The following is a 26,865-nucleotide window of genomic DNA, read 5'->3' as shown; positions in this document are numbered from 1 at the left end:
TATTTGTGGTCTGCTCCTCATAACAAGTGTGGTTATCTAGAAAATTACTGGGATGATCTTAGAATTGAAGTCACTAAACAATTCCATACATTTGAGTTTCAGAGTTCAAATCTTTCAGAAAATGTATATTAAAGCAAACCCTGTTACTCTAGCAACTTTCTAAGTTTATAAGAGCAACACTTAAAGGATATCCCTATTTTTGGGCCTTTGATCTCCCCATTTTGTCAGGCTTTGGTCAAGATTTCTTCCACTAAGAGGTTGACAGGTATGACTTAGATATAAAAAGTTTAACATTAATGTTACACCTTCCTTGACTAAGAACTATGAAACTTTAAGATGCTGCTAGAAATAAATGGACATATTTTTTAAAGACTGTAAAAAGGCTTGTATCTAGATCTGTGCTAGGTGGTTTACAGTTTTTATGGTACACCAAGTTGCATTGCAAAAGTTGCACCGATGCATCTGGGTTAAATGCCATTCATTTAGCCTTTCTGTTTGTGAAGGCTTACTGTAAATGCCTACTGTAAAATCATATCTTGTGCTCTGAGTCTATAACAACCTTAAACATGCAACATGGCAAAATGCCAGGGAGCACTATAACCATAAAGCATGCCTCCTTATTCCCAACATTAATTCCTGAATTATATTTTCACTACATAAAAAGAAAATAATTAGAGGAAGTATTGAGTAGAATTCCTCATGATGGGCCAGTGTGGACTAATGACTTACACCACTGCATCATTTCATTGTTTGAACATCACCCTCTTAATCTACTATCTCATCTATATAATTTATCCATCAACCATAATTTTGTTCCCAAAATATGAAATATACCCTAGTAAAACCTCTCACAAAAATTCCTAAACCAGGCACTCGCTCTCTGTGAGACTTCAGACCTAGTTGCATTCTCCTTTATTTGGTAAGATACTTTAGAGCTTTTTTATTCACCAGTCTTTAACTTCCAGCAAAAAATCCTCTCTTTTTCAGTTGAAGTCCTCCCTTCCCATCTTTACTAATGTGCTAACCCTAACCATTACCCTGCCTCTGCTGCTTAACCCTAACCCTACTTATCACATTAGGAAAACTCTTTCCTAACATCATCACCATTCAAAGGGTGTCTGGTATTACTGTTAGTTTTATCAGTATGTGTTTGCCTGTGTGCAATGATTAATGAAAGTCGTGTTGGTGTTTTTCCCCATTGACAAATTTAACCACAATCATCATATTTGCTTTTATTAGATTTATGATCCTTTGTGGTTTTTATGTATATATTAGTTTTTCATGCCTTAAAGCTGTTATTAAAAAGTTGATCTGATTAAGTCCAGTTGGTGGATGAAAGTTCTTAAAAATTAAAGTTGAGTTATTCCAGCAACTAAGCCTATTTGATTATTTTCTTCAGTACCTTCACAGAAGAGGAATTAATATGTAAAGATTTGTTCTGTTTATTACTGTTGCTCAATATTGTAATGTTTAAGTGTTTTTATTTTTCATTTAACACAAATAACAAGGAAGTGATGTCAGTCCTCTGCCTAAATGCTGGGGACATCTATCTCCTCACATCTCTTTTTAGTTTAAAACTACATTTTTCTGAGTTAGAATTCAATTCTCCTAACTATCTGATTTTTAGACATGATCACACTGATAGAACAGCAGGAGGTGTCTTGATTATAGTTAAAAACTCAATTACCTCATTTATGCATAATGATCCACAATATGAACCTATATGAAAGATCCAGTGTAGAACACTAAATATTTACAATAACAGTATCACATAATATACACCTCAACATTGCTTGGCACAACCTATACTCCAAGTCAGCCAACAACCCACTATCTGCTATCTTAGATAGGTTTCAGAATAATCATACCTCTGTAATAATTATCCTAAATGACTTTAATATGTCACAAGCTGAGTCATTTCCTAACTACAACATTAAGACTGTTTTATTCACAATTAATCATTTTACCAACAGGAAATTATCCTAATATAATGTTTGACCATACTTTTGACTAGATACTGACCAAATACCCTACCAACTTTATGAGCAGTGGAGTAATACCAGATTATCTTAGTGACCATAACTTAATATTCGTCATTTGGAAGACAAACTTCTGTCTGCGATTGCAGCTACTCAGCATCTGTTACATATCAACTATTTATCATGTCACTCAATGCGGTTATCAATTGCTTTAATCAAACCCTAATAACTATGCTTGATAAATATGTACCGACTACAACAGTCAGAATAAAACATCTTTATCATGGCTTCATAAAACTGCAAAAGAAATAATGAAAACCTAGAGACTCATTTTGGACATCCTACAAAATGAAAGGTTAACAAAACTTACTAACCAAACATAAACAAGTTTGCAATACCTATCAACAATAGAAGAGATTAGCAAAACAAAATTACTATATAACTCTTCAGTATAAATAATCCATCTGCCTTCTGACATATATTTAAAATACTTTCAATTAACTCAAATGATACACTTGAGAATCCACTAGGAATCCCTAGTGACTAGACCACTGCTAATATTTTGTTGAATACTTTAAATCAATCACTGATAATTACTCCTTTTCACAAAGTCATAGCACATGCTACTGATTCAAAATTATCCTATCCACCATCTACTTTCAGAACAGTCACACTCCATAATATCAAAACAACTGTTGGGATAAATTAAACCAAAAGGTCACCTTTTAATGGGCAACCTTACCTGACTTCTTAAAACTGAAATCAAAGGTATATCCTCGTACCACACATATTTACAGGAGTCTCGGTGAGGGTCACTTCCTATGTGGAAATAGTTGAAGATCATTCCCTTATTTAAGGGAAATGAAAGCAACAAGTTCAGTAATTACAACTTAGTGCCAATCCTCCACCCACTGTCTATGATAATTGAGAAAGTGGTACATTCTCGACTACTGCAATACCTAAGTTCATTAACCTAAGTATAGTATGCATAATGTTTCCATCCTGAACATGGTATAACAAAATTATATTTCATCAGAATGTGACAAAGGGACATTCATGGCTTTGATATAGTTGATCAAAGCCTACATCTACAAAGACTCCATGTTGTAGAGTGCAGTCAGTCAGTGATCAGCCGGGTCAAAAACTATTTGTTCAACAAAACTCAGATTGTGCTGGAAGACAGCGGTCTCCTTCAAGTTCCATACCAACACTGGAGTGCCTCAGGGTAGCATTCTTGAACCACTCCTATTTGTCACCTTTACTAATAATATGTATCGCCATATACATGGTTTCTGACTATTTCAGTATGATGGTCATTTCATTATGATCAGCAGTGTCTGTAATCTAGATATAATTACTGCTAATCCACGAGTACTTTGTTATCATGGATTTGAGACTCAAAGGTAGTCCATACAAGCACATGGGCATCATCAAAGATAACAAAGTATACTATTGAAGCATGTCAGCAACACGGATGTGGTTTCATCCTCAAAAGTGACCATTAGCAACTTCCTGCTCTTATCAATAAACTGGATTTGATGTCCTTTACTGATAGACCAAACCTAATTCATCTGACATTCACATACAATGACATTTACAATTGCAATTGTCCCTCACTTTCCTCTTTCCTAATTAAGTACAATACTGAAAGACTTTTATGATCATCCAACAAAAACATTCATGTTGTGAGCAAAACGTTTTCTAAAGCAGGTGACAAAGGCACTAGTCATTTCTAACCACATCAATGGATGAGGGAACAGTTAACTTTATATGTTTCAAAATTTTATATAAATAAATCTTTACTGCATTATTACTTTGTTCAAATATGGTGTCACTTAACTGTGTCTCTCTTTTTCCACTACTCATAGTAATGGTACTTGCTTACTTTACTTGTTAAAATTGCCCCCCTCCCTTTCTAACCCCCACATTATTCCTTTTTGTGCACTCATGACAGAAATTGTACAATAATCACACTCTTAAATTAATTTCCTCTCCACCCTTATTCCTTCCCTACCTTTCCACATCCTTTGTCTACCTATAAATATTTTATCTTACACTCTGTCCTCTCCTTCTCTCTTTACTCTCTTCTCTTTTATTTCATCTTCCATATCAGTATCATTTTACAATCATTAAGTAATTACTTACTGTTTTCCCTGCTTGTGAACATCATATGTATATATCATAATGCCCATTCATGACTAGCTGGTTGTTGTTGCATTTCCAATATTGATCATCATGTTGTAGCTGTACTTATAATTATACTTGTTATTACTGATGTCACTTATATAATGTACTTATTATTGTTAACTGTCCTTTGTTGTACTGCATTGATATTGCAGCCATGATAGAGATACAGTGTATGTTTTTTCTGGTGTCCTCTAAAAAGGGGTTCTGCCCAGTATGGTTAATCCAGCAACAAAGTTTAAATAAATAAATAAATGAATAAATGCAAGTTTGTTTGTTTTTCAGGCACTAACATCTAAGTGGTACCATGGAAGACATTAACAAGCTCCAACTGAATTTCAAACATGCAGTGCTCCCCCATTTAAAGGAAGGCCTCACTGCGCTTGACACACTCACTAGCAAGATACTCACTGTTGATCCTAACAATGCACAGAGTTGTCATGACAGCATAAGGACCCAAATAATCGAGGTGCTCAAACATGTCAGCCTTGCTGAAGAAAGTGGTAAGAAAGAGGTAGCAGTTATTGATGATAAGTGTATCAAGTTAAACATCCAAAGCAGCAACTTGAAGGAAGAACAAAGGGTAAAGGAAACAGAGTTAACAAGTCATCAGAATATGCTGCAGCACTGGAGAAGGATGGAAGAGGAAAGTCAGCGCAAACTAAGAGATGACGAGCATCAACTTCATCAAATGCAAGCAAGAGCTGAAGAAAACAAAAAGAAAAGAGATGCTGGCATTGGCATAATGTTTATTCCAATTATTGGTCCCATCATTGGTAATTATACATTTATAATAATTATAAATGTAAAAATACAGTGCACTAATAGTTTAGACTAATGCACAGCAATCATGTTACATGAAAAAATGTACAAATTATTAGTGTCAATCACCACTGGAGTTTGGTTACTGTGATATTGAGTAATTCTCATTGTGTAACATTTGAATCTCAGCACTTATTCTTGTTTCTTGAATTCACTTATAGGCCATTATTTATTGATGTGAGTGTGTGTGTGTGTGTGTGTGTGTGTGTGTGTGTGTGTGTGTGTGCGTGTGCACACATGCGTGCACATGTGCGAGTGCATGTGCACATGCGTGTGCGTGTTTGTGTGCGCACGCGCATGTATGTGTGTGTGTGTGTATCTGTGTGTGCGTGTGTCTGTGCTTGTGTGTGCGTGCACATGTTTGTGTGTGTGTGTATGTGTGTGTGTGTGTGTGTGTCTGTGCATGTGTGTATGTATGTATTTAGTAATGTGTTTGTTGTTTATTTATGTTACATTTTATAGACTGTGCTCGTCTAATTAGGCTTGAGGTTTATTTTTGAGGGGCACCTGTGGCAGTATTTGTACTGACTAATAGAAATTTGGCCAGGACACTGAGAAAATCCTCTGGAGCTTTTTCTTAGATAAATGCCATGCAGTCTTTTACATCCCATTGAGCTACTACTAATTTAAGGAACTGCAACCTCAGTTTAATGTCAGCTCCAAAGGATAGCACCTCAGGATTACAGCACCCCTTTAGGATCTACTGTAGTGTCCCTGGCTATATGCTACATGAACTCAAGCATAAGTTCTCAGTTCCATTAGACACCATATTCAACCAAAGCCTGAGCACCGGCTTCATCCCAGCTGGATGGAGGACAGCCACTGTCATCCTTTTACACAAAGGCAGAGCATCCACTGACCCAGGCAATTATAGGCCCATCAGCCTAACTAGCCTGATCTACAAGGCCATGGAATGCATTATCATGGACCTTATAAACAAGGACATTGGCAACTTCCAAATGCTTGACCCCACACAGTTTGGTTTTGTCAAAGGGAGATCACGCCTGGTAAACTTGGTTGACTTCTTTGAAACAGTCACCAAAGCTATGTTCGAGGGGAAGATGGTGCACACCACCTACCTTGACCTAGCCAAAGCTTTTAACACTATTCCCCACTCAGGCATAATAGATAAACTCTCCCAGCTAGGCATCAACCCATATGTTACCAGATGGGTAGCTAACTGGCTCACTCATATAACCCACTCAGTCAAAGTAGGGGAAGCCACCTCTAGTAGTAGACCCGTACCGAGTAGTGTACCCCAGGGATTGGTCTTGGGGACTCTACTGTTTGGTATATACTTTTTTGAGTTGAAGCCAAAATCAGTGGTCTGTGGCTGACCACATTTGCAGATGACTGCAAGTTGGGTGCTGTCTTATATTCACCTAGTGATATGAACATCCTCCAAGAGGGCTTTACCCAAACTAATGACTGGTGCCAGAAGCATGGGCTCAAACTGAATGCCATGAAATGCATCATTATCCCCTTTGGGGTAAAATGTCATCTCCACTAAATATCACATTAATAACAACATACTAAGCATGCAATTAGTCGTGAGGGACTTGGGCACCCAAGTTGATAGCAACCAGACTTTTGACCACCACATTGCCACTGTTCTACGGAAGATTTTCTACATGGCCCACCTCATAAATAAGTGTATTTCATCCAGGAACAAGGAGGTCATAACATCCCTGTACTCCTCCCTTAACAGACCCATTATCGAGTACAATGCCCCCTTCAGCATGTACCTTGCCAAGCACATGCAGCAGTTGGAGAGGCCACAGAGGTTCCTGACCAGAAAAATCCAGGGTCTCAAACACCTATCCTATACAGATAGGCTAAATGCCCTGTCCCTCTATTCAGTCTCATACAGACTTCTCAGAGGTGACCTGTATCTGGCATATAAGTCAATTTAAAACCCAGCTTTGATGGAGTTGCTGTATATCCATAAGACAAACTCCACTTGCGCAACCCACATGCAAGGCCTTAACCTGGTTGGTGACATTAATAGAACTTGTTGGTGGGACAGATTTGTGTCCCAAAGACTCTCCCATTTGTGGACAGACTTGCTCTCCATGTCAAGCAGAGTACTTCTCTACTCCTCTTTAAGAGGAACCTGGATGACTGGATGGGAAACAGAAAATATACCCCTGGGATCCCACCTGTGTCCCTGCTGGACAGAGAAAACAGGTGCTGACTTTGAGGGAACATGGGTGAAATTCTTGGCTAGGCTTATAATGGCTTCTGGGCCAATAGCCTAATTTCATCCCATGAACCTATGAACCTATATTCACCTTCCATGCTGTACGTGATCTGGGTTCACTCTATATAAAAGCGTTGTTGAGATGCTACATCCAGACAAGACAACTCAGGTTATCAAATGCTAGCTGATAGCAATTCCATAGGCCTGGCTTGAAAATTGAGGAAAGACGTGTTTTACATTTCTTGCTCCTGCCCTGTGGAATTGGTTAAAACCTCAAATTCAGCTAAGCAGGGATTAAATTCATTTTCCAGGGAGTCCAGAAATGTCATTTATTTTATGAGCATTTATTGAAAATCTGTCAGATGTAGTTACTCCAGTTTTCACTTCCTGACTTTTTGTATTATGCTTTATTAGGTTTTCAACAATAAGGAACTGTAAAGTTTTTTTTTCTCTCTTTTCCTTGCAAGTCTTTATTCTCCCTCTCAATTAAGTTACCACTGCCATCCTAAATATTTAGATACTATGTAACCAAAGAATGTATTCCTGTTCTCTAGCAGGGAATGACATTGTAATTGTGTCTTCTTTACTATGATTGTATATGTAACTAAACTATGTAATGCGGAGCTTTTCACCCTGGGCCTCAACTGAAAATGGGCTCCCTGAGCCCAGTGGACCCCCCCCCCAGTCATCAAACTGGAAATAAATAAATAAAGAACTGTAATACACGCAATGGACAAACATTAATATAATACTAAACTTAAAAAAAAATTAAAATTTCAGTAGCAAATGCCAATTATTTACATTATGTCCAGCACCTGGTGGTGGGTGGAGATTAAGAGAGAAACCCCCAAAAGCTTCTTTTGAGTATCCCCTTTGCTAAGATCAAACAAAGTAGCTGTCATACACAAACTAAAATACATAAAACATTAATATAATAAAAACAGATACCACAAGTATCATTCCCAAGCAGTGTGTACTAATAACAACCAGTCTTTCTAACTTAGCCATTTGTTTCCAGCCACTAAACAATGGACCAAGATATGTTTGTTGTTACCTTAAGCACAGGCAGTTTAAAACACAGAAAAAATTTAAATATAATTATAAGAGAAGGCATGAGCGTAGATATGGGCATGACAGTCATTGTCCTTATTAGTCCCCTTGCATTCACTGAGGTCACTTACCTTCCTGTTGTGAGCATCATATCTTAGGATCAGCCTTTATATGCGAAGAAATCATAACAAGTCAAAGTTATGAAGGTGGATTTTAGTAAAATAGAGAGAAAAGATGGCAAATTACATAACCTGCAATCTGCAACTGAGATCATATTGGGGGGACTTGATACAAAAGAAACACCCATAAATTTAAATAGATACAGAGACATAGGAAGATGATTCCTTCTATAGCACTAGTAGAAGAAAGTGATAGGACTGTCACCTCCTCAGTAGTTTCCATGTTCTCATCCTTGCCTATGACAGAAAAAAAGAAAAGGAAGTGAAGATGGAGAAACAGTCGCACTTGAAGTGAAGAAGGAGAAACAGTCACACTCACACTATTAATTATGCATCTACAATATTAACAGACATTTGCTTGCCTCACTGTTGTTACTCTCATGCCAAAAACAAAAGTAGCATCACTAACATTTTCAGGTCTATATACAGGGTGGATGTTAGCATTCTGGGGGTCCCCAACAACTGTGTTTGGTGCCCCCTGGACACTTCAGTCTAAGTATCACTCTGTCACTGCCAACCCTCATAAACACCTTTTATTTCATGCTGCAGTTTTAGGAGTAGTACACACAGGCTGAAATGTAGCTGCAATGCTCTCATTTATGTGAGACTTGTGTACCACATTGTGTTGGCTCATGTTACAAAGGGATATTCACAGTGACTGCATTTAGCTGGAATGATGCTACATTACAACAACCCAATATAGAGGCCTAGCCTTAGGTGAAATAGTACCCTTGGCAAAGGGCTCCATGATGCCTTACTCAGTACCTCCTCAGTGCATACTTTTTTTATCCCCTACATCCTTCAGTGCCCCCCATCCCCATTTTCCCTTCATCCCAGGCTCCCCACACCATACACATTACTTTGTTTTCTTTTTCACACAAATTTGCCTTATTCTTAAGCTTTTTCTAAAGATATGGCTTTCTATATGTTGTGAACTTCATTTATTTATTTTTTGGGCAACCTTTTCACCCAAATATGCCCTGAACAGAACTAGTGATTAAGAAAAGAATTTCAGTATTGCTGTTCAATTTTACTTTTCCTTACATCTTTTCTACACATCTTACCTGACCAAGACAGCACAGAAATAACTGTGTAGGAAATAAATCAATTAAGCCATAGGGTTAAGTGTGCTCTGATGTACATTTTAGAACATTTCCCCAACCTCTTGATCCAGTGGTGGCCTGAACAAGAAACATGAGTAAGAAAATAAACAAAGTCCTATTTTAATATAAATGAAGTCCTATTTTAAAATAAATGAAGTCCTATTTTAATATAAATGAAGTCCTATTTTAAAATAAATGAAGTCCTATTTTAATATAAATGAAGTCCTATTTTAAAATAAATGAAGTCCTATTTTAATATAAATGAAGTCCTATTTTAAAATAAATAAAGTCCTATTTTATATAAATGAAGTCCTATTTTAATTTTCTTTCAAGGAAGACATAAATTGTGCACAAGGCTTATTGTTCAAAGTTGACAAAATAGTAGCTGCTAATAATCTAACAAGACAAACTGCTTGAGAGGATACAAAAATCCTGCCTTGGAATACTGCCTGCTTACTTAGCTGATACCACCCCCCCACCCCCCCAACTCACACACACAAAAAAAAAAGACAGTCACTGTGTGTGCAGCCTTCTATTGCTAGTTTGGGATGAAATCAGAAGTTTAAATGGCCACAGTCATGTATTTTGATTGACTGCTGTCATACATATACTCAGCATGCCTTCTCACCTCTACCTGTCAAAGGCAGCCACCTGTATGTGCATCTGATGTGTGATTATGAGGAAAGTGAAAAACAATAATGACAGTCATGTATTCTAACTTGTTGCTCATAGGCAATATAATTCCCCTACACAAGCAATAGTAAACTTCTTTGCACACCTCTGAGGTCTGTAAGAAAAAAATGAAAGAAGCAATGGCCACATTGTCCCCAACCCCAACAGAAGCTATAATGACCTCTTGTGTATACCTCATATATCTGATTGTGAAGAATACTGACCATACCCTCACCATTACCCCCCACACATGCTGCACCAAATTGTACACACAGATGAGCAGGGCTTGTTTTAGAATGGGAATGGTCAAGGGCAGAGGCCGTCACTAAGACCAAGTCCAAACATTCTGCGGTATGGGAACCGTCAGACTCCCTAAAACCCCTAATGATATGAATGTTCTGTGATGTATTTCTGTCTTAGTTTTGAAAGATAATTACTAGTTTACATACATGTTCTCCTGCTACGCACACACACACACACACACACACACACACACACACACACACACACACACACACACGCTCACACACACACACACACACACACACACACACACACACACACACACACACACACACACACACACACACACACTCTACAAAATGCATGTTATGGGAAACTGGAGGAGTGCCAGTTTGCCTACTGTATGTATTTAAGGTGCTCTGAGGAAACCAGAGCACATAACTAGACACACATAAAGACATGGAGGACTTGCTGACTCCACATTAGAAGAAGCCACAGTCAGGACATCACCCAGAGTTCAGCACCATAAAATGGTAATGCTGCTCACTGCACCACTGTAGCAATGTACCTATGAGCCATCAATGATCTTTTTTACAGCACACCATTTATCAAAAATTAAACATCAAACTTCAAACTTGGTGAGATGAAAAAAAATGTTAAAAGTGCAAAAAAAAATTTTTTGCTGGGTACAAGCCCTCATGCAACCCCCAATGTGGGGGCAAGCCCTTCACCCCACCAGAAATTATATATACCAGCTCCATGGTCACACTACAGTGAAGAAAAGGGAAAAAGACTAAAAAGCACACACTCAGCTCACACAATACAATACAATGCAGTACAATAAATTGTAGTGAACTCAACAGTGATATTAAATTCTGACACTTAAGCTGCTCAACCACAAGTGCAGCAATCACCTGTAGCTACTTCATTTCTAACACACACACACACACACACACACACACACACACACACACACACACACACACACACACACACACACACACACACACACACACCTGTAACTACTCCCTTTCACACACACCTGTAACTACTTCCTTTCACACACACACACACACACACACACACACACACACACACACACACACACACACACACACACACACACGCACGCGCGCACACCTGTAACTACTCACTTTCACACACATCTTGTTCCTGAAAATCACCAAAGACAGCTACATGACATGGCCAGTGGCAGCTTTTGCAGGAGTCCCTAACAACTGAAATTGCTGTGATTTAGTCTCTGTAGCAAACTAATATTTGTAAAGCAACTGTCTCTGAATTTTTAAGTAATCTTTATGTAAATTTTCTATGTAATTTTCATGTAATTTTCTAATGTAATTTTTTTATGTAATTTTTATAGCATTAAACTGCTGTTTCCTGTTGGAGCTTTTCTCCCCGGGCCTCCACTGAAAACAGGGTCATCTCACAGCCGTGTTTAGGATAAAGCATATAATCAGTCAATGTCTGTACTTATTTTCCACCAACCAGCGGCAGCTTTTGCAGGAGTCCCTTAACAACTGAAATTGCTGTGATTTATTCTCTGTAGCAAACTGATATTAGCAAACTGATATTTGTAAAGCAACTGTCTGAATTTTTAAGTAATCTTTATGTACATTTTCTATGTAATTTTCATGTAATTTTCTAATGTAATTTTTTATGTCATTTTTATAGCATTAAACTGCTGTTTCCCGTTGGAGCTTTTCTCCCCAGGCCTCCACTGAAAACGGGCCCCAAGCCCAGTGGACTTCCCCAGTAATCAAACTGAAATAATAATAATAATAAATAAATAAGGTCTATGTTTATTATGGTAAGTGAAGGAAATTATGGCTAACTTTGCAACCACTTCTCCCCAGCACACAAGCATAATGGCAGTGCTGGTGATATTTTTGTTAGAAAGTGAGAAAAATTATAGCCAGTTTACTCTTACACTGAAACCCACACATATACACACAAACAAGAACAAGTCATAGCCATGCTATTTTTTCACTGTTTTCAGCAACTAGCAGTGCATTTGGTAATACAAGTACTGCCACAACAGATCAGTAACTGTTGTTTAGCAGTTGGCAGAAATAATGCATAACTGTCACTTCCCTGATTTCACAGAATGTTCTCAATTTTGCTCATATTTTTGCCTTGTCCTTAATAAACCAATATGATTTTTTGGTAAATCATTCAAGAATACAGACAGTCAATACTGCCAGATATTAAAGTTTCATACTTCTTGTAGTACAAAAATGCATGTTGATGCAAAACATGCTACTCTATTAACTTTTTTAAATGAATTAATGAGATATTTAAAAAGTGTTCCTAATTTTGAACATTTATTCTGCCATTATTTTTGGATTTACACAGACATCTGGAGCAAAGAAGTTGAGAGTTTATAGTATCTAATGTTGTGCCATTATTTATAAAACTCCATGAAATAGAAAACTGTCCCTGAAGATCAGGAGCATTTCCTCTTCTGAAAATCTAATGTAATCACTGAGATCAGTCACCACACACTGCCAATCTCTAGGACTAACCTCACTCATATTATTTCACTGATTGCTGGCTTTGTTCTTACAGGGTCATCTCACAGCCGTGTTTAGGATAAAGCATATAATCAGTCAATGTCTGTACTTATTTTCCACCAATAAGTGGCAGCTTTTGCACGAGTCCCGCACAGTTAAGGATGATTGGGGGCTCCTGCTTCAGTGGGTATCACAACTGCCTAAAGCCAGCTATAATGTTACTTTCAGTGGAAAGAATGCCCACCAGCTATATCAAGGGCAGTTGGCCAGTGGTAACATATTTAATGAAATTATGGAGCCTGTTCCTTGATAAAACGCTGTTACTACAACCAGAGATATCTTTGAATTTTAAAGGAGACATGATGCCAGTCCTCGCGATTCTTCATCCTGAATTATTAACATCTACCTGATTTATTAAGTGCACAAGATTCTTTACAAGATTTTGCTGGTTTGACAAACGTAACAAAATATCAAAATAAGGCAACTGGCTGTGGTTGGGGCTCCCCAGCAACTGCAAGGTTTACTAGTGCCTAAAACTGGCTGTGTATATATATCATTATCCATCTAAACTGACCCAAACATTTATAACATTGAAACATTAATTAAAATAACAACAAACAGAGAAGAAATCAACCCAAATCCATTGGCAAGAATGTCCAGTTAGAATTCCAATCATAAGACATCTCCCAGTATCATCGTGGGTATGTCCAGCTAGAATTCCAATCATAAGACATCTCCCAGTATTGTCTTGGGTATGTCCAGCTAGAATTCCAATCAAAAGACATCTCTCAGTATCATTGTGGGTATGTCCAGCTAGAATTCCAATCATAAGACATCTCCCAGTATTGTCATGGGTATGTCCAGCTAGAATTCCAATCATAAGACATCTCCCAGTATCATCGTGGGTGGCAATAAGATGCTACTGATCTCCTGGTGGATAGGAGAAGGTTTTGAGTCAGTTATATGCAGATTAAGCCTACAAAGATCACATTTGTGCAATACTCTTGTCCATATTTCGTAGGTCTTTGGCTGACAAACATTGTTCATCCATTGAGACAGCTGAGCATGAAAAGATGTCTGATGAGGCTTTGCACTGATGGAATTCTTCTTGCTTGGTGACTGCTTCTGCTTAAATTTCCCTACTGAACACATTTATCTGACACGCAAATCCTATGTTGCTATTTGTATGACTCACCTCATTTGTGGAAGGTAATGGTACACTATTTTTCCCTTTCACAGGCTGTGCTCCCAGACTAATCACTGCAGATGTAATTGATTTATGTCCCCACTGTATTTTTGTAGGTCCTTAAGACCGCTATTGCTGTTGCTGAGGGAACAGAGAATGTTGCTGTTGTTGCTTTCAGCGTAGAACCATTGTTAATTACACAGCTCTCAACCAATCAGGAAGAAGTCCAGAAATAATCAGGGACAATCAGGCATACTTTTAAAATATTAGTATTATTAACATGAGACCCTGACAGAATAAGATAATGTGAATTAATATACATTTTCTGAAGAAAAAGAAGTCTGTATCTGTACTTTTATTATCATTATTTATTAAGTGTAATTCATTACCTTTTCTCCAAACGTCATCAGTTTTAGGAAGGATTACATGGGGAAGAAATAAAATTTAAGTCAAAGTCAGGGATGTGCCTGAAAAGCAGGGACAGTCAAAAGGTATGGTTAACCCTGCATTTCCCAACAAAAGGAAACCTTATTTTATGGGATGCACATGTGCTACAGGGACCATGAGATTTATTGACTGAGCCCAGCCTCTGCCTCTTTTTCCATCCTGGCCCCCACTCCACCTCCTTATTGTTCTAGTATCCTTCCTCATTCTCTTCTGTGGTCATTTGCAGCTGCAGTTTTGCCTCTATTACTGTTCTTCTCTACTAGCAGTGTGGGTCAGTACAGTGTGGACACCTTATATCTCATCCGATTGGTTCTTTTTTCATTGGTAGTAGTCTTTGCCACAGCTGGTAAAGATGCATGGAATAGTCTGTAAAAAATGGAGAATATAGTCATCATGCTGGACTCCTGTGGTACTGCAGCAGTACTGCATCACCCAGTTTCGTCTCCTAGCTTATTGGATGGCAATGAGAACATGCTGAGGTGCGTTCCCCCTCCTTCCCTTTTCCTACTGGGCCAACTTAGCATGCCCTTTCAACTGCTGGATTCAAATAGGCAAGCAGATGCATGAGCTACTTCAGAGCATTAGTCAAACTAAGAATGCATTATTGAGTCACTCACAGAATATGAAAACATTTGGACCCATATGTTACATCTGCGAGTCCGACTTTCTTGGTTGTCCAACTTCTCTTGTTGCACATTAAGGTCCTCTTGTCCTTGTTAGAAGAGGTGAGCCCAGTTTTGTATTGTTACCTGTAAAGATTTTACAGCTTGTTTAAGTTCTTCTATCTACTCTACATACAATTGGTACCTAGACGCTGACAATGGTAGGCTTCTACTAAGTATTAAAGCTCAGAAAGAATTAACAAGTATTCATCCTGTAGGCCTTTTGTACTGTTTTCCTCTGAAATCATAAATCACAAAATTGAATTCTGGTGCCAGCACTACTAAAATTCTACTAAAAAATTGCCAGGAGTGTGAGTGTTTACTTACTTAAGCATCCATCTTTTCGCAAGACGGTCATTTCCTGAATTTTTTTATTCTGAAGATTTCATCAGAAGAATCAATCTGTTCTGATGAAGTCCAAGTGAATTTCTACACGGACAAAAGCACTTAACTTTCTGATAAATTTTGTGTGCTGGTTATTGTTGTGGGCATGTTTTCAAATGCATCACATTTTTGTTTCATTACTTCTGTAGTATTTGACACCATTTCAGGTTTATAATGCATATGACAAGGAACCAAGAAAGCTCACTTGGGCAGTTATGTAAAAGCTGAAATACCAAAAACATGGGTAGAATTAACATATGTGGAACACAGAAATCCACAAGTATGGCAGGTGCATGGACTGAGCCACTGTAGTAAGACAACAAAAGATGTCCAGCACCAAGGGTAAAATTACTGAAGTTTTAATGTGCTACAAAAGTTAAAAGTCAGAGCAGCTAAGGAAGCTAGAGATAAGGGGGATGAGGAGTCTAAGGATTAAAGGAAATATATTAACAGATTAAATTTGCTGACAGTTAGGCACCAGGATTGAAAGATTCAATTTCCTTAAAAGCCTATTGCAGAAAAGGCTACTTAGTTATAAATTTGTTCCAGCGATACATTTTCTGATAATCTTAATGAGTATTTCAACATGTTTTCTACTATTTTAATGAATATTAGAAATTTTTATTATTTGCAATACTATTCATTGATTCTATGGTATGTTACAAGTGCACCTTTTTAAATTACTAATTGTTGCATTTCAACATGATTAGATCATATGGCTCTAACTTTGGCTTAAATTAATTCTGTTTTACAGAGAATTCATTTCTGAAGAAGTGTTTTTTTTCAATTGTGTCTAGGATACATTTGTTTTAAAGTGGTACTCATTTTAATTCACTGCAAAATAAATAAAAAATGGCAAATAGAGTTAAAAATAGCAGTGGATAAAGAGGTGCACGTGTAAGTTAGTAGGCAATGGCTGTACCAAAGTTTGAGCCAACATTTCAGACAATTTCTTTCTAGCCTACAATGTTAAGGTATTGTATCACAGAATACAAAGCAGAGATAGACCTGGACTCCTACAACTCCAGACGTTGTATTTAAGGATGACCACATGCAATTTGTCAAGCGTGAGATCCTATCTGTGGTTGCCAATCAGAATGTTGACAGTTCAGAATGTAGACACTCAGAAGGGAGGTGTCAGAGTGTGGACGTGTCATAAAGTAGGCTAGTCAAAATGGACACAATTCAGAATGTAGACAGAAGTAAGTGGATTGTATTAGGTGTGGGAGTGTGTTTCTGTGAGCTTTAGTGTGTTAGGTTTAGAGTAAGTGTTAAGACAGTGGATAGCTTTAGTGCTGTGCATGTTTATTTGTGTGAGTCTGTGCCTAAACCTGTCTTATGTAGTGGCAGTGTTACAGAAAAGGTGTTTCTAAAGTAAGGTGCATGGTTAATGTTAGCAGGCAGTAACCCTAACTCTGCCACTCACCTTGGAAAAAACATTTCCATAACATTTTCACTACACAAGACAGGCTCTGACACAGACAACTTCATTAAAATGTATGATCTATATGACATTTTTTTTATAAAAAATGTATAATAACTGCACATGAACTTTCTAAAATTTTACTTTTCTGTAAAAATAAAACTCTGTCATATCTGAAGCATATAACTTAAGTTTACTTGCACTGTTTGCTGCCTCTGAGCCCAAGTCATGTCTGAAAATGATCTCTGAACCAGTCCACTTAACCTGGTTAACAATAGTTAGTAAATAAATAAACAAATAGATAATAGTCACAGAATTTACTTTTCCACTCCTTATTGAAATTTCAGTACTCATTATGCAATTACTGAGAGCCCCCCCCTGAAAAAAATACAGATTTTTTACTTTAAACTTCTTTCCCACTGCCCCAGTTTATATATACCAACTCCAAGATCACCATACCTCAGAGGAAACAAAGGGTTAATCCTGATAAAATAACTTTAGATAACCTATCTAGGAGACTCTCCTTGTCTGACGCTCTTCCTGTGGGAGGAATAAATACATCTTGTTGAAGGTTCATTAGATTCAATGGGTCAGTTATTTAAAGGCAGTTACAGACAATAGTGGGAGGGTCCAAGGGAGCTGATTGGAGGAAATTTTGAGAGATGGAAAAACAAGGAGCCAATCCCAAAGCAAAGAGGTTAGTCTTTTATTTGAATATCCTGAAAGACCTGTGAGGGTTACCAGCTCAACAGCAGTGGAACTTCATTCTTTGTTAAAGGGGTTTTTTTTTTTAACAAACAAGACAGAACAACACACCATGCATTTTCACTCTAGAACTATGTGTAAGAAAACACTTTCACCTGAGCTTCATCAGGTCCATTTAATACAGAGGCTTACACTTTGATCATTGACAATGCCTGCCTTTTCAAGGCTATCATCAGACTTTAGTAGCCTGTTTTGTGACACATGAAATATGAGAGGCTACATATCCCTTTGTGGGGTTCATATTCCTTGGAGCTAATCATGAAAGCTTTATTACAGAACTTTTTCCAGTCTGATTTGTCCTTATCAATGCTTGTATCACATGTAATATGAAAGGCTGTGACACTTTTATGGGGCTCACATCCCTGAAATACATTATGAAAGACTAATCTTATTTTGTGTAGCAAAAAGGTTTACAGTAATCAAAGTGTAAACCATTCTGTTAGATGGACATGATGAAGCTCAAGTCATTAGGCAGGAAGGTATGCTAACGAAGGAATGATGCTGCCTCTTCTGTCCAGGGACAGGGGATGGTATTAGCCATTGCTCAATACCTCTAATGCAGCTGAATCATATTGGACTAATACACTGACCCCATTATCAGCTGCCAACATACACAGAATTTACCAGGCAAGTAAGGGACATAAGTAGATTGCCACTGTGGACCCTGCTTATATAGAGTGGCCATAGCTGCTGATGTGAAGGGATTAATGAAAAATCACCTGGAGTACTAAGATGATGGTCCTTCTGATGACCACCTCTGACTCCCACTGCAAGGTCATAAAATGAGGGTTCCATGAACACAATTCCCCACTGGAAACAATGGTCCACTGCAGTGATGTGGGCACTCAGAGGAGAAACTGATAGTTGTTACACGGGAAGAAAAAAATGTGCAATAAAACACTGGGTAAGTATCTTGGAATATTATCAAACTAAAAAAAGTGGAAACAGATGCCAACAATCAGGCATTTTTTTCTAAATGTTATCAAATTAAAAAAAAAAAAAAAAACAACAGAAACAAGTACAAATAATAGCAGGTACATTATATAAATGCATTTAATAGCACATTAAATTTTCACATGATGGCATTGCTATAAATGGATAAAAACAAAAGTACTGCAAAGGCAAGGCTCCAGCTTATCAATCCAAAAAGTCATGTAGTTTTTTAAATTTTCAAAAATAAACCAGATATCCAAGTTCCACGGTAGCACTACTTTAATGGCACACAAGTTCACCCTTTTTAAAAGGGCCGGGCCCATTGGCCTTGAGTTTTCCCTTACCAACAAGAGAAAGGTCATCGAGCAAAGGGGGAAGAGGAAAACAGAGAAGACAACAGAGGGGGAGAAGCATGACAAGGAACAAGAGAAAACTCGAAGAGGGACCGGTCAGTCTGTTTACAATCAAAAAAGCCTTCCAACAAGTAAGACTTTAGTAGTGAACTTCTCTAAACATGCATTAACAGATTTTGAAATTAATGTTTTAGAAAGAGGACTTTCATTTATACCAACAATGGACATGGACATTACTGAAATTGTTTTTGATTTGAAAATGTTTACTTGTAATTTAGCATTGAAAACAATGTTTAATGAAAGTTAGGGAATGCAGGATTTTTGTTTTAGAAAACCCAGTCTTTTTATACCTAAACAGAGTGCTTTAATTAATGCTTTTGAGCAGATTTGTATATCAGATATTTATAAAGTTTACTATGAACAAAAAAGTAATAGAGAAAGTAGTAAATGACACAATCTCAGTAGGGATGAATTAAAAGCTTTACAGGATTTAGAAAATGACAACTCTTTAATGATAAGACCAGCTGATAAGGGAAGGCAAATTGTTGTCATGAATAGAAGTGACTATGATAGTCTTATGTTTGAATTATTGAACAATACTGAGTTATATCAAGTAATCACACCTATACATGTTAATAAAATGATTTTATTGGTCCAGAATGAAGTTAGAGATATAGAAGAACAAGGTCTCATTGATAGTAGTCTGGCTAGATATTTTGTGACATTGAATCCCACCACTCATAGGATTCAGGGTTTACCCAAGTTACATAAGTGTTTAACTAAACCCCCAATGAGGCTGATTGTAGCAGGGAGGAGTTGGTGCACGGAGCCCATTTCCATTTTCATAGAAAAGAACCTCAGGAATCTGATTAATAAATCTATGTATATTTTAAGAGATACAGAGCCTTTTTAAGAGATTTATTTGAGTTCACCGATGAAGGATGTATAACAGAACAATATTTTTGTTACATTAGATGTAGTTTCGTTATTTACAGTCATTCCAAATGAAATTGGAATTAGGAATGTTATGAAACTACTAGAAGAAAGTGGGGATTATAACTGTGAGAAAGTGGATTTATTACAGTGGTTACTGAAACTTATTCTTGAAAACAATAGCTTTAAATTCAGAGAAAAAATATTTTGGCAATGGAATGGGGTTGCAATGGGTACATCCTGTGCAAATAGTTATGCTAACGCTGTAATGTCCAAATGGGAGATGGAATATTTAATAGGGGGACCTTTTTGTGAAATGATTATTTTTTTATAGAAGGTTTGTGGATGACCTCTTCCTTTTATGGAAGGGGAGAGATGAACAATTGACTGAGTTTGTAATGTTTATTAATAGTTCCACGGAATTTCTTAAATTTACTATGAACCATTCCCAGGAAGGTGTTAACTTCTTGGATGTTTATATAGAGAAGGACAGCATAGGTAAAATCAGCACAAGGATGTACAGGAAAGAATGTTATGCCAACAAATTACTAAGCAGAGATAGCATGCACCCTAACTATATATTTAGGAATGTTGCACAAAATCAGTTCCTAAGGACGTGGAGATTGAGTGTCAAAAAAGAAGATTATGAAAAACAAATAGAAACGACAGTAACCAAAGAAAGTTAAGGAAAGAGGATATGATGAGAGAACAGTGCAGAAAAATTTAAAGGAAATTGGGAAAATAAGGGAAACAAAAGCTAAACCTTACTTTTTGAAGGTATCTGAAAAGAAAAAAGGAAAATGAAACTAATAACAAACTAAAAATGTGCCTTAGTTATGCTAGTGATGTAAGAAGATACATTAATATCATTAATGAACATTGGAATATTCTAACTACGGATAATCAAATTAAGGAGTTCTTGGGCTTGAAACCTCAATTTTCTTTTAAAAATAAGAAGTGCTTAAAAAGAAGACTATGCACTGCTAGAGAACAAAAATATAGGATAGGAGAACTAGGGACTAAACCCTGTGGTAAATGCCATTTTTGTAAATATATTTCTAAAGAAACATCGTTTAAACATCCTGACACTGGGGAGATTTTCAAGTTGAGAGTGAGTGCAAGCTGTGACACCCCCGTGTTGTTTATTTGGCTACTTGTCAAATTTGTAATTAATTCTATGTAGGCAAAACTGATTGATTGCTTAAAGATAGAATTAGAGAACATGTATACAATATTAAGAAAAAAAGTAACTTCAATGCTTTAGCAAAGCATGTAGTGAACACAAATGAACGACACATGTTTAAATTTGTTGTAATAGGAAGAACATTTATTGATATAAGAGGGGGTGACAGTAAAGCCAGAACTGAGGAGATGGAAGATAACTGGATTGCTAGATTAAGAGCCAGTTCAGGGCATGGTCTTAATGATTATATCCCTATAAGATCTATCTGAAATAAGTGACCTTTATGTAGATAAGGAATGTATTATTGTACATTTTTATAATATTTTTTTATACTTTTATATATTGCCATGTCTCATAGATATATATATATATATATATATATATATATATATATATATATATATATTAGTTAATTGGAAGTTTTGCACATAGTATATGAATTAAGTATGAATTATATAAAGTTGTATTGTTGTGAGTATATGTTTTTAAATAATGAATAGCTTGGGTAATGTGATTTAAGTAAATCACAAAATAAAAAAGTAAAAAATAAGGTGAAAATTTTAAATAGATGACATACACCTGAAGAAGCAAATTGTGAAAGCACTTGTGTGCCATTAAAGTAGTGCTACCATGGAACTTGGATATCTGGTTTATTTTTGAAAATTTTCAAAACTCCATGACTTTTTGAATTGATAAGCTGGAGCCTTGCCTTTGCAGTACTTTTGTTTTTATCTGTGGACATTTGGTATTTATATGCAAAGGCACATGGTTTATATTGGTCTGTTTTCTCTTCATTGCTATAAATGGAGTTTACTTTGGTACATCAGTAAGAAGATATGCATTTAAAGTAAATGGTTTACATTGTGATAGTACAGTGATATGTCCTTAAGTGCTTTGCTAAAAGAATATTTTGTCTTTTTTTTTTAAATATTTATAAAGTAAAACATTTTATAAAGCATTGGATCATGGTAGACAGATTTTTATGAAGAATCAATTGGTGTATCCAGAAAAATATTGCTTGTCTGAAAAGTAGAAGACTTGATGATTGCTGCTATTCAATGCTTGTTCAATGCACCACTAAGCAAGAGGTCCTGATTTAATTATTACAATAAGATATTATGTCTAAATATTATTTTTCATGTCTAAATATAATTTTGTGTATCCCTCTACATTTGTGCCAGAAGGTTTCATGGGTCTGGGCACTGGCTGTACTGCTCCTATGGAATCAAAATCTGAAGATTTATCAAATCTTTGTTTCAACCACCGAAAATGATTCTGTTAAATTTGCATCCCATGTATGATCATGTCAACCCTACTCTTTACTCGTAGGTTTGTGAATAAATAACAAAGATGTACTGAGCAAATAAATGAACTGTGAGCATTGCAGGTTATAGAAAGGAGAAATAAAATGTTAGTAAAAACAGGTTGTCAAATTGCCAATACATATAATTTAATATTATTTTAAAACTTGTGAAGATATGACATTACTGAATTTGATATTAGTAAGTCATAATTAAGGCAAACTTTAAAAATACTTTATTGTCACAATTTCACACATAATTTAGTGGAACTTGATAACATTTTCATTATATCAAGAATCCATAAAGAAATAACAGTTTGAACATTCTGCATGATAGATTATAAGTTGGAAGAAACAATAAAATTATGCAAAATGTGTTTTAATAAATACATTACGATAACATTAAATGTTTGCTTTCAATTGCAGGGAGTGTAATGCTTGCTGAATCTGTACCTGGCCTTGCAGAAGCTGAACGAAGAGTGAATGAGCTTACAGGAAGCATCAATCATTACAGGAATGAGGCTCAGCGTTTTTCAAATGAAATACATCGAGTAGAGAATGAAATTCGCAATGTGTCTCACAGGTCAGCAGAAATACAGAGCACACTTGCACAACTGAATAAATTGAAAATAGATATGGCAGACATTCAAAAGAAGATGAGGTCGTGCACTGAATTTGTAGGCATTCTGTCTGGGAGAGTCACGGTGGTGGAAGTGCAGACAAGGAAAATTTTTGTTTTTGAGCCATTACTTTGCAATATGGAACAGATAGTAAATCATCTGTTCCAAGTATCATCAAAAGAGGATAACACTTATCTGAATGAAAATGAAATCAGGAAGATCATTGAGAACCTTAAAGTTACCAATGAGAAGATAAAACAAATCATTGTTGAGGCAGATGATGGAAAATCACAGTTCATTTGAGTCTTGTTAAAAATATATAGCAATGCATTCACTTAATTGCATAAAATAAGTAGTCTAAAATAAAATTAAGATCACCTAAACTGCTGTTAGCATTTACATAACTGAAAACAGAATGCATGTACTGAATATACTGTTTCTTTGGTGACACAATCATTTTGAGCTTTAAGTAATGCAAATTTGGTTGCTAGCTTAATGAAACTTAAAAATCTATAAGCCATATATTCAGTGAATTACATAACTAAGTATTTTAGAAAAAAATAAAAACATATTAAATGCAGTTAGCATTTACAACTGAAAACAAAAATAAGTACATTTAATTTCTTAAAGCTTACAACTTCATGGATGACCCAATCTTTACAGGCATGCAACAATGCAAATTTTGTTGTTAGCCTAATAAAACATATATTTGGTGACATTTTGTCTGTGCCTTTTTGTGAAAAACAAATATTTCCACAAAGGACTGTAATGTATTTCACAGAAGAAAGATAAATGTTTCCTGTATTAATGGCTGATTTTAAAAGGAAGGAAGGTATAAATTATTTAAGTTTTATTGTTAAATTTTAAGGAACCATTCCATCCTTTTTTTGCTGCTTACAAATTGATGAATTTATTTTCCCAATTTTTTGGTGTATGTATGTATATGTGTGTGTGTGTGTGTGTGTGTGTGTGTGTGTGTGTGTGTGTGTGTGTGTGTGTGTGTGTGTGTGTGTGTGCGTGTGTGTGTGTGTGTGTGTGTGTGTGTGTGTGTGTGTGTGTGTGTGTGTGTGTGTGTGTGTGCATGTGTGTGTGTGTGTGTGTGTGTGTGTGTGTGTGTGTGTGTGTGTGTGTGTGTGTGTATGCGCGTGTACATGTGAGTGTGTGTGTGTGTGTGTGTGTGTGTGTGTGTGTGTGTGTGTGTGTGTGTGTGTGTGTGTGTGTTGGGATGAGGTGGTCTTACATTAGCTTATAGGACAATGTTCCTTGAAAATGTTAGAGTAAAGTTTCTATCCTTCACCCTTTTTCACATTCTGATGCTCAAATTAGGAGTCTTTTAAAAAAATGTGAGATCTGTAACTGTGAATCTTACAAGCCTGAACACTAAAGTATGAAAAGTAGAAATCTGAAGTTGCAGTACTCAAAGTGGTGACCTTACTCCTCGGTGCACTCAAAGTGGTGACCTTACTCCTCGGTGCACTGACCAGAGTGTTAGCATATGCATATCTGTATAATGTGCGTACATATAGGTATGTATGTATATAGGTATGTATGTGTTTATGTATACATGTATGGATCATAGTATCATAGGAGGTTACTAGGCTATTGATCCGGAGGTCATTTCAAGCCTAGCCGCTTCATCCCAATGTAATAAATACCTTAGGTATTCTAGTCAATACCCAGGATTGTATTCATTAAAAAATGACCATGTCCAGGAGGGTTGTGAGCACTATCCCTGGCAAGATATTATGGTGTCCCATCCACTCATCCAGGTTCCTTTTGAACAGTGTTATAGAGGTGCTTTGCTTCTTTTGAATTGGCAGCCTATTCCAAAGATGCGGCAGTCGCTGGGAGACAGATCTGTCATTCTAGCATGTCCTATTTAAGTCACAGGTCATATTTAGGTCGCTGGAATGGATAGCTCTAGTCCCATTTGATTTATGGATTTGCAGTAAATTTGTTAGGTTTGAGTCGGAGACTGCTCTGTAAGCCAGGCATTAAGTCTCCCTTAAAGGTCTATATGATACTGAGTATAGTTACAGGGAATGTAGTCAGTCTGAGTAAGGCATGTGCTGGAGTCCTTCGATCTTCTTAGTCAGAAACCTCTGAGATCTCCCCAACTACTGCATGTGCTTTGTATGGTAGATGCAGAAAGGGGTGTTAAGACTCAATTATGGGCCTGATTACTTATAAGACTAGAGGGGTCATAACCTCCTTTGCTTTAGAGGTGATGGCTTTGCTAATAAAGTGTGCTATGTAGAAAGCCTTTATTACTACAGTAGACACATGGTGGTCAAAGTTAAGGTCACAGTCTACTTCTGATCCCAGATCTCTTACCGCTTCATAGGTACATAGGGTATTGTTGTTAATTTGATAGTGTGAAGGGACATTGTTTTTACTGAAGAGAATGATGATGCATTTCTTTGCATTCAGTTTGAGACTGTAACTAAGACACCAGTCGTTGGTCTGCATAAGGCCCTCCTGAAGTACATTGACATCATTTGGGGATTCAGTAGTTACACTCACTTTGCAGTTGTCTGCAAACATGGACAACCACAGCTCCTTAATTTTGGCTTAAACTTCTGAGAAGTATATACCAAACAGTAGGGGACCAGCACTGATCTTGTGGCACCCTGTTGGTGACAGGTCTGCTGGTTGATGTGGAGTCTCCCACTTTGATAATGTGTGACTGGTTAGTGAGCCAGTTGGCAACCCATCTTATAAAAATTAGAGTTACTTTCAATTTGCTAAATTTATTGGTAATGCCTGGGTATGAGATTGTGTCAAAGGTCTTTGCCAAGTTGAGGTATGTTGCGTGCACTGATTTGCCTTAGCCAATGGCCTTGGTCACATTTTTGAAGGAAATCAACCAGGTTTAGCAGGCAGGATCTGCCCTTGACAAAGCCAAATTGGGTTAGCTGTAGGGTTTGGAGGTCGCCTATGTCTTTATTTATGAGGTCTATGATGATACACTCTATGGTTTTACAGATGAGGCTAGTCATACTTATGGGTCTATAATTTCCTGGGTCTGTTGCTAAGCCACCTTTGAGGAGGGAAATTACTGTTGCTGTTCTTCATTCTGCAGAAACAAAGCCAGTGGTTAGGCTAGGATCGAATAGGGTACTTAATGTTGATGCTAGTTCATGTTTTAGTTTGTTTAGAAGACAGCCTGGGATGCTGTCTGGTCCCACAGATGCTGTGTTTTTTGCCTTGGACAAGGCTTTAATGACCTGCTCTTCAGATATGTAGGGTGGAGGGGGGTTGGGAGCAAAGTTTGTGATACATTTGGAGGGGATAAGGGAGTGAAATTTTCACCAAATCTGCCCACTAGCAGGCTTGAGGATCAGTGTGTGTTTTACCATTAATGACTAGTTTCTACACATGCTTTAGTCTTACCTTTTAAGCTACATACGTAGCTGTAAAAGGCCTTATGATTATCCTTGGTTGTGATTACTACGTTTTTTCAAAGATACCCTTAGAGGAATTGACATGTTGTCTTATTTGCCTGTTGAGGTTGAGGAGGGTGATCTTACATTGTTGGGGCTTCACCTTAATTTTCTTAGATAGCAACTTTTTGTATGCATATATGTATATACGGATGTACATATGTGCGTACATATGTACTTATGTACATATGTATGCATGTATATAAGTATGTATGTATAGATATATGTATGTATATGTGTGTATGAGTATATATATATATATATGTGTGT

General features: G+C 36.8%; 1 protein-coding gene across 1 annotated transcript in view; it reads left to right on the top strand.

The window, feature by feature from the left end:
- LOC122798618 overlaps positions 1–23,868 on the top strand; it is a 35,067-nt gene extending 11,199 nt beyond the window's left edge. The window contains exons 2-3 of the mRNA XM_044067705.1: positions 4,449–4,939; positions 22,959–23,868. Of these exons, the coding sequence (XP_043923640.1) occupies positions 4,471–4,939; positions 22,959–23,455 (966 nt within the window). The 5' untranslated portion in view covers positions 4,449–4,470 and the 3' untranslated portion in view covers positions 23,456–23,868. The remainder of the gene's footprint in view (positions 1–4,448; positions 4,940–22,958) is intronic.
- The last annotated feature ends 2,997 nt before the right edge of the window (positions 23,869–26,865 follow it).

This window comes from Protopterus annectens, chromosome 3.part1 (assembly GCF_019279795.1).
Source record: "Protopterus annectens isolate FY-2018-M chromosome 3.part1, PAN1.0, whole genome shotgun sequence".
Classification (NCBI taxonomy): domain Eukaryota; kingdom Metazoa; phylum Chordata; order Ceratodontiformes; family Protopteridae; genus Protopterus; species Protopterus annectens.
The sequence above is the reverse complement of the archived record's forward strand: the minus strand, read 5'-3'. Positions and strand labels throughout refer to the sequence as shown.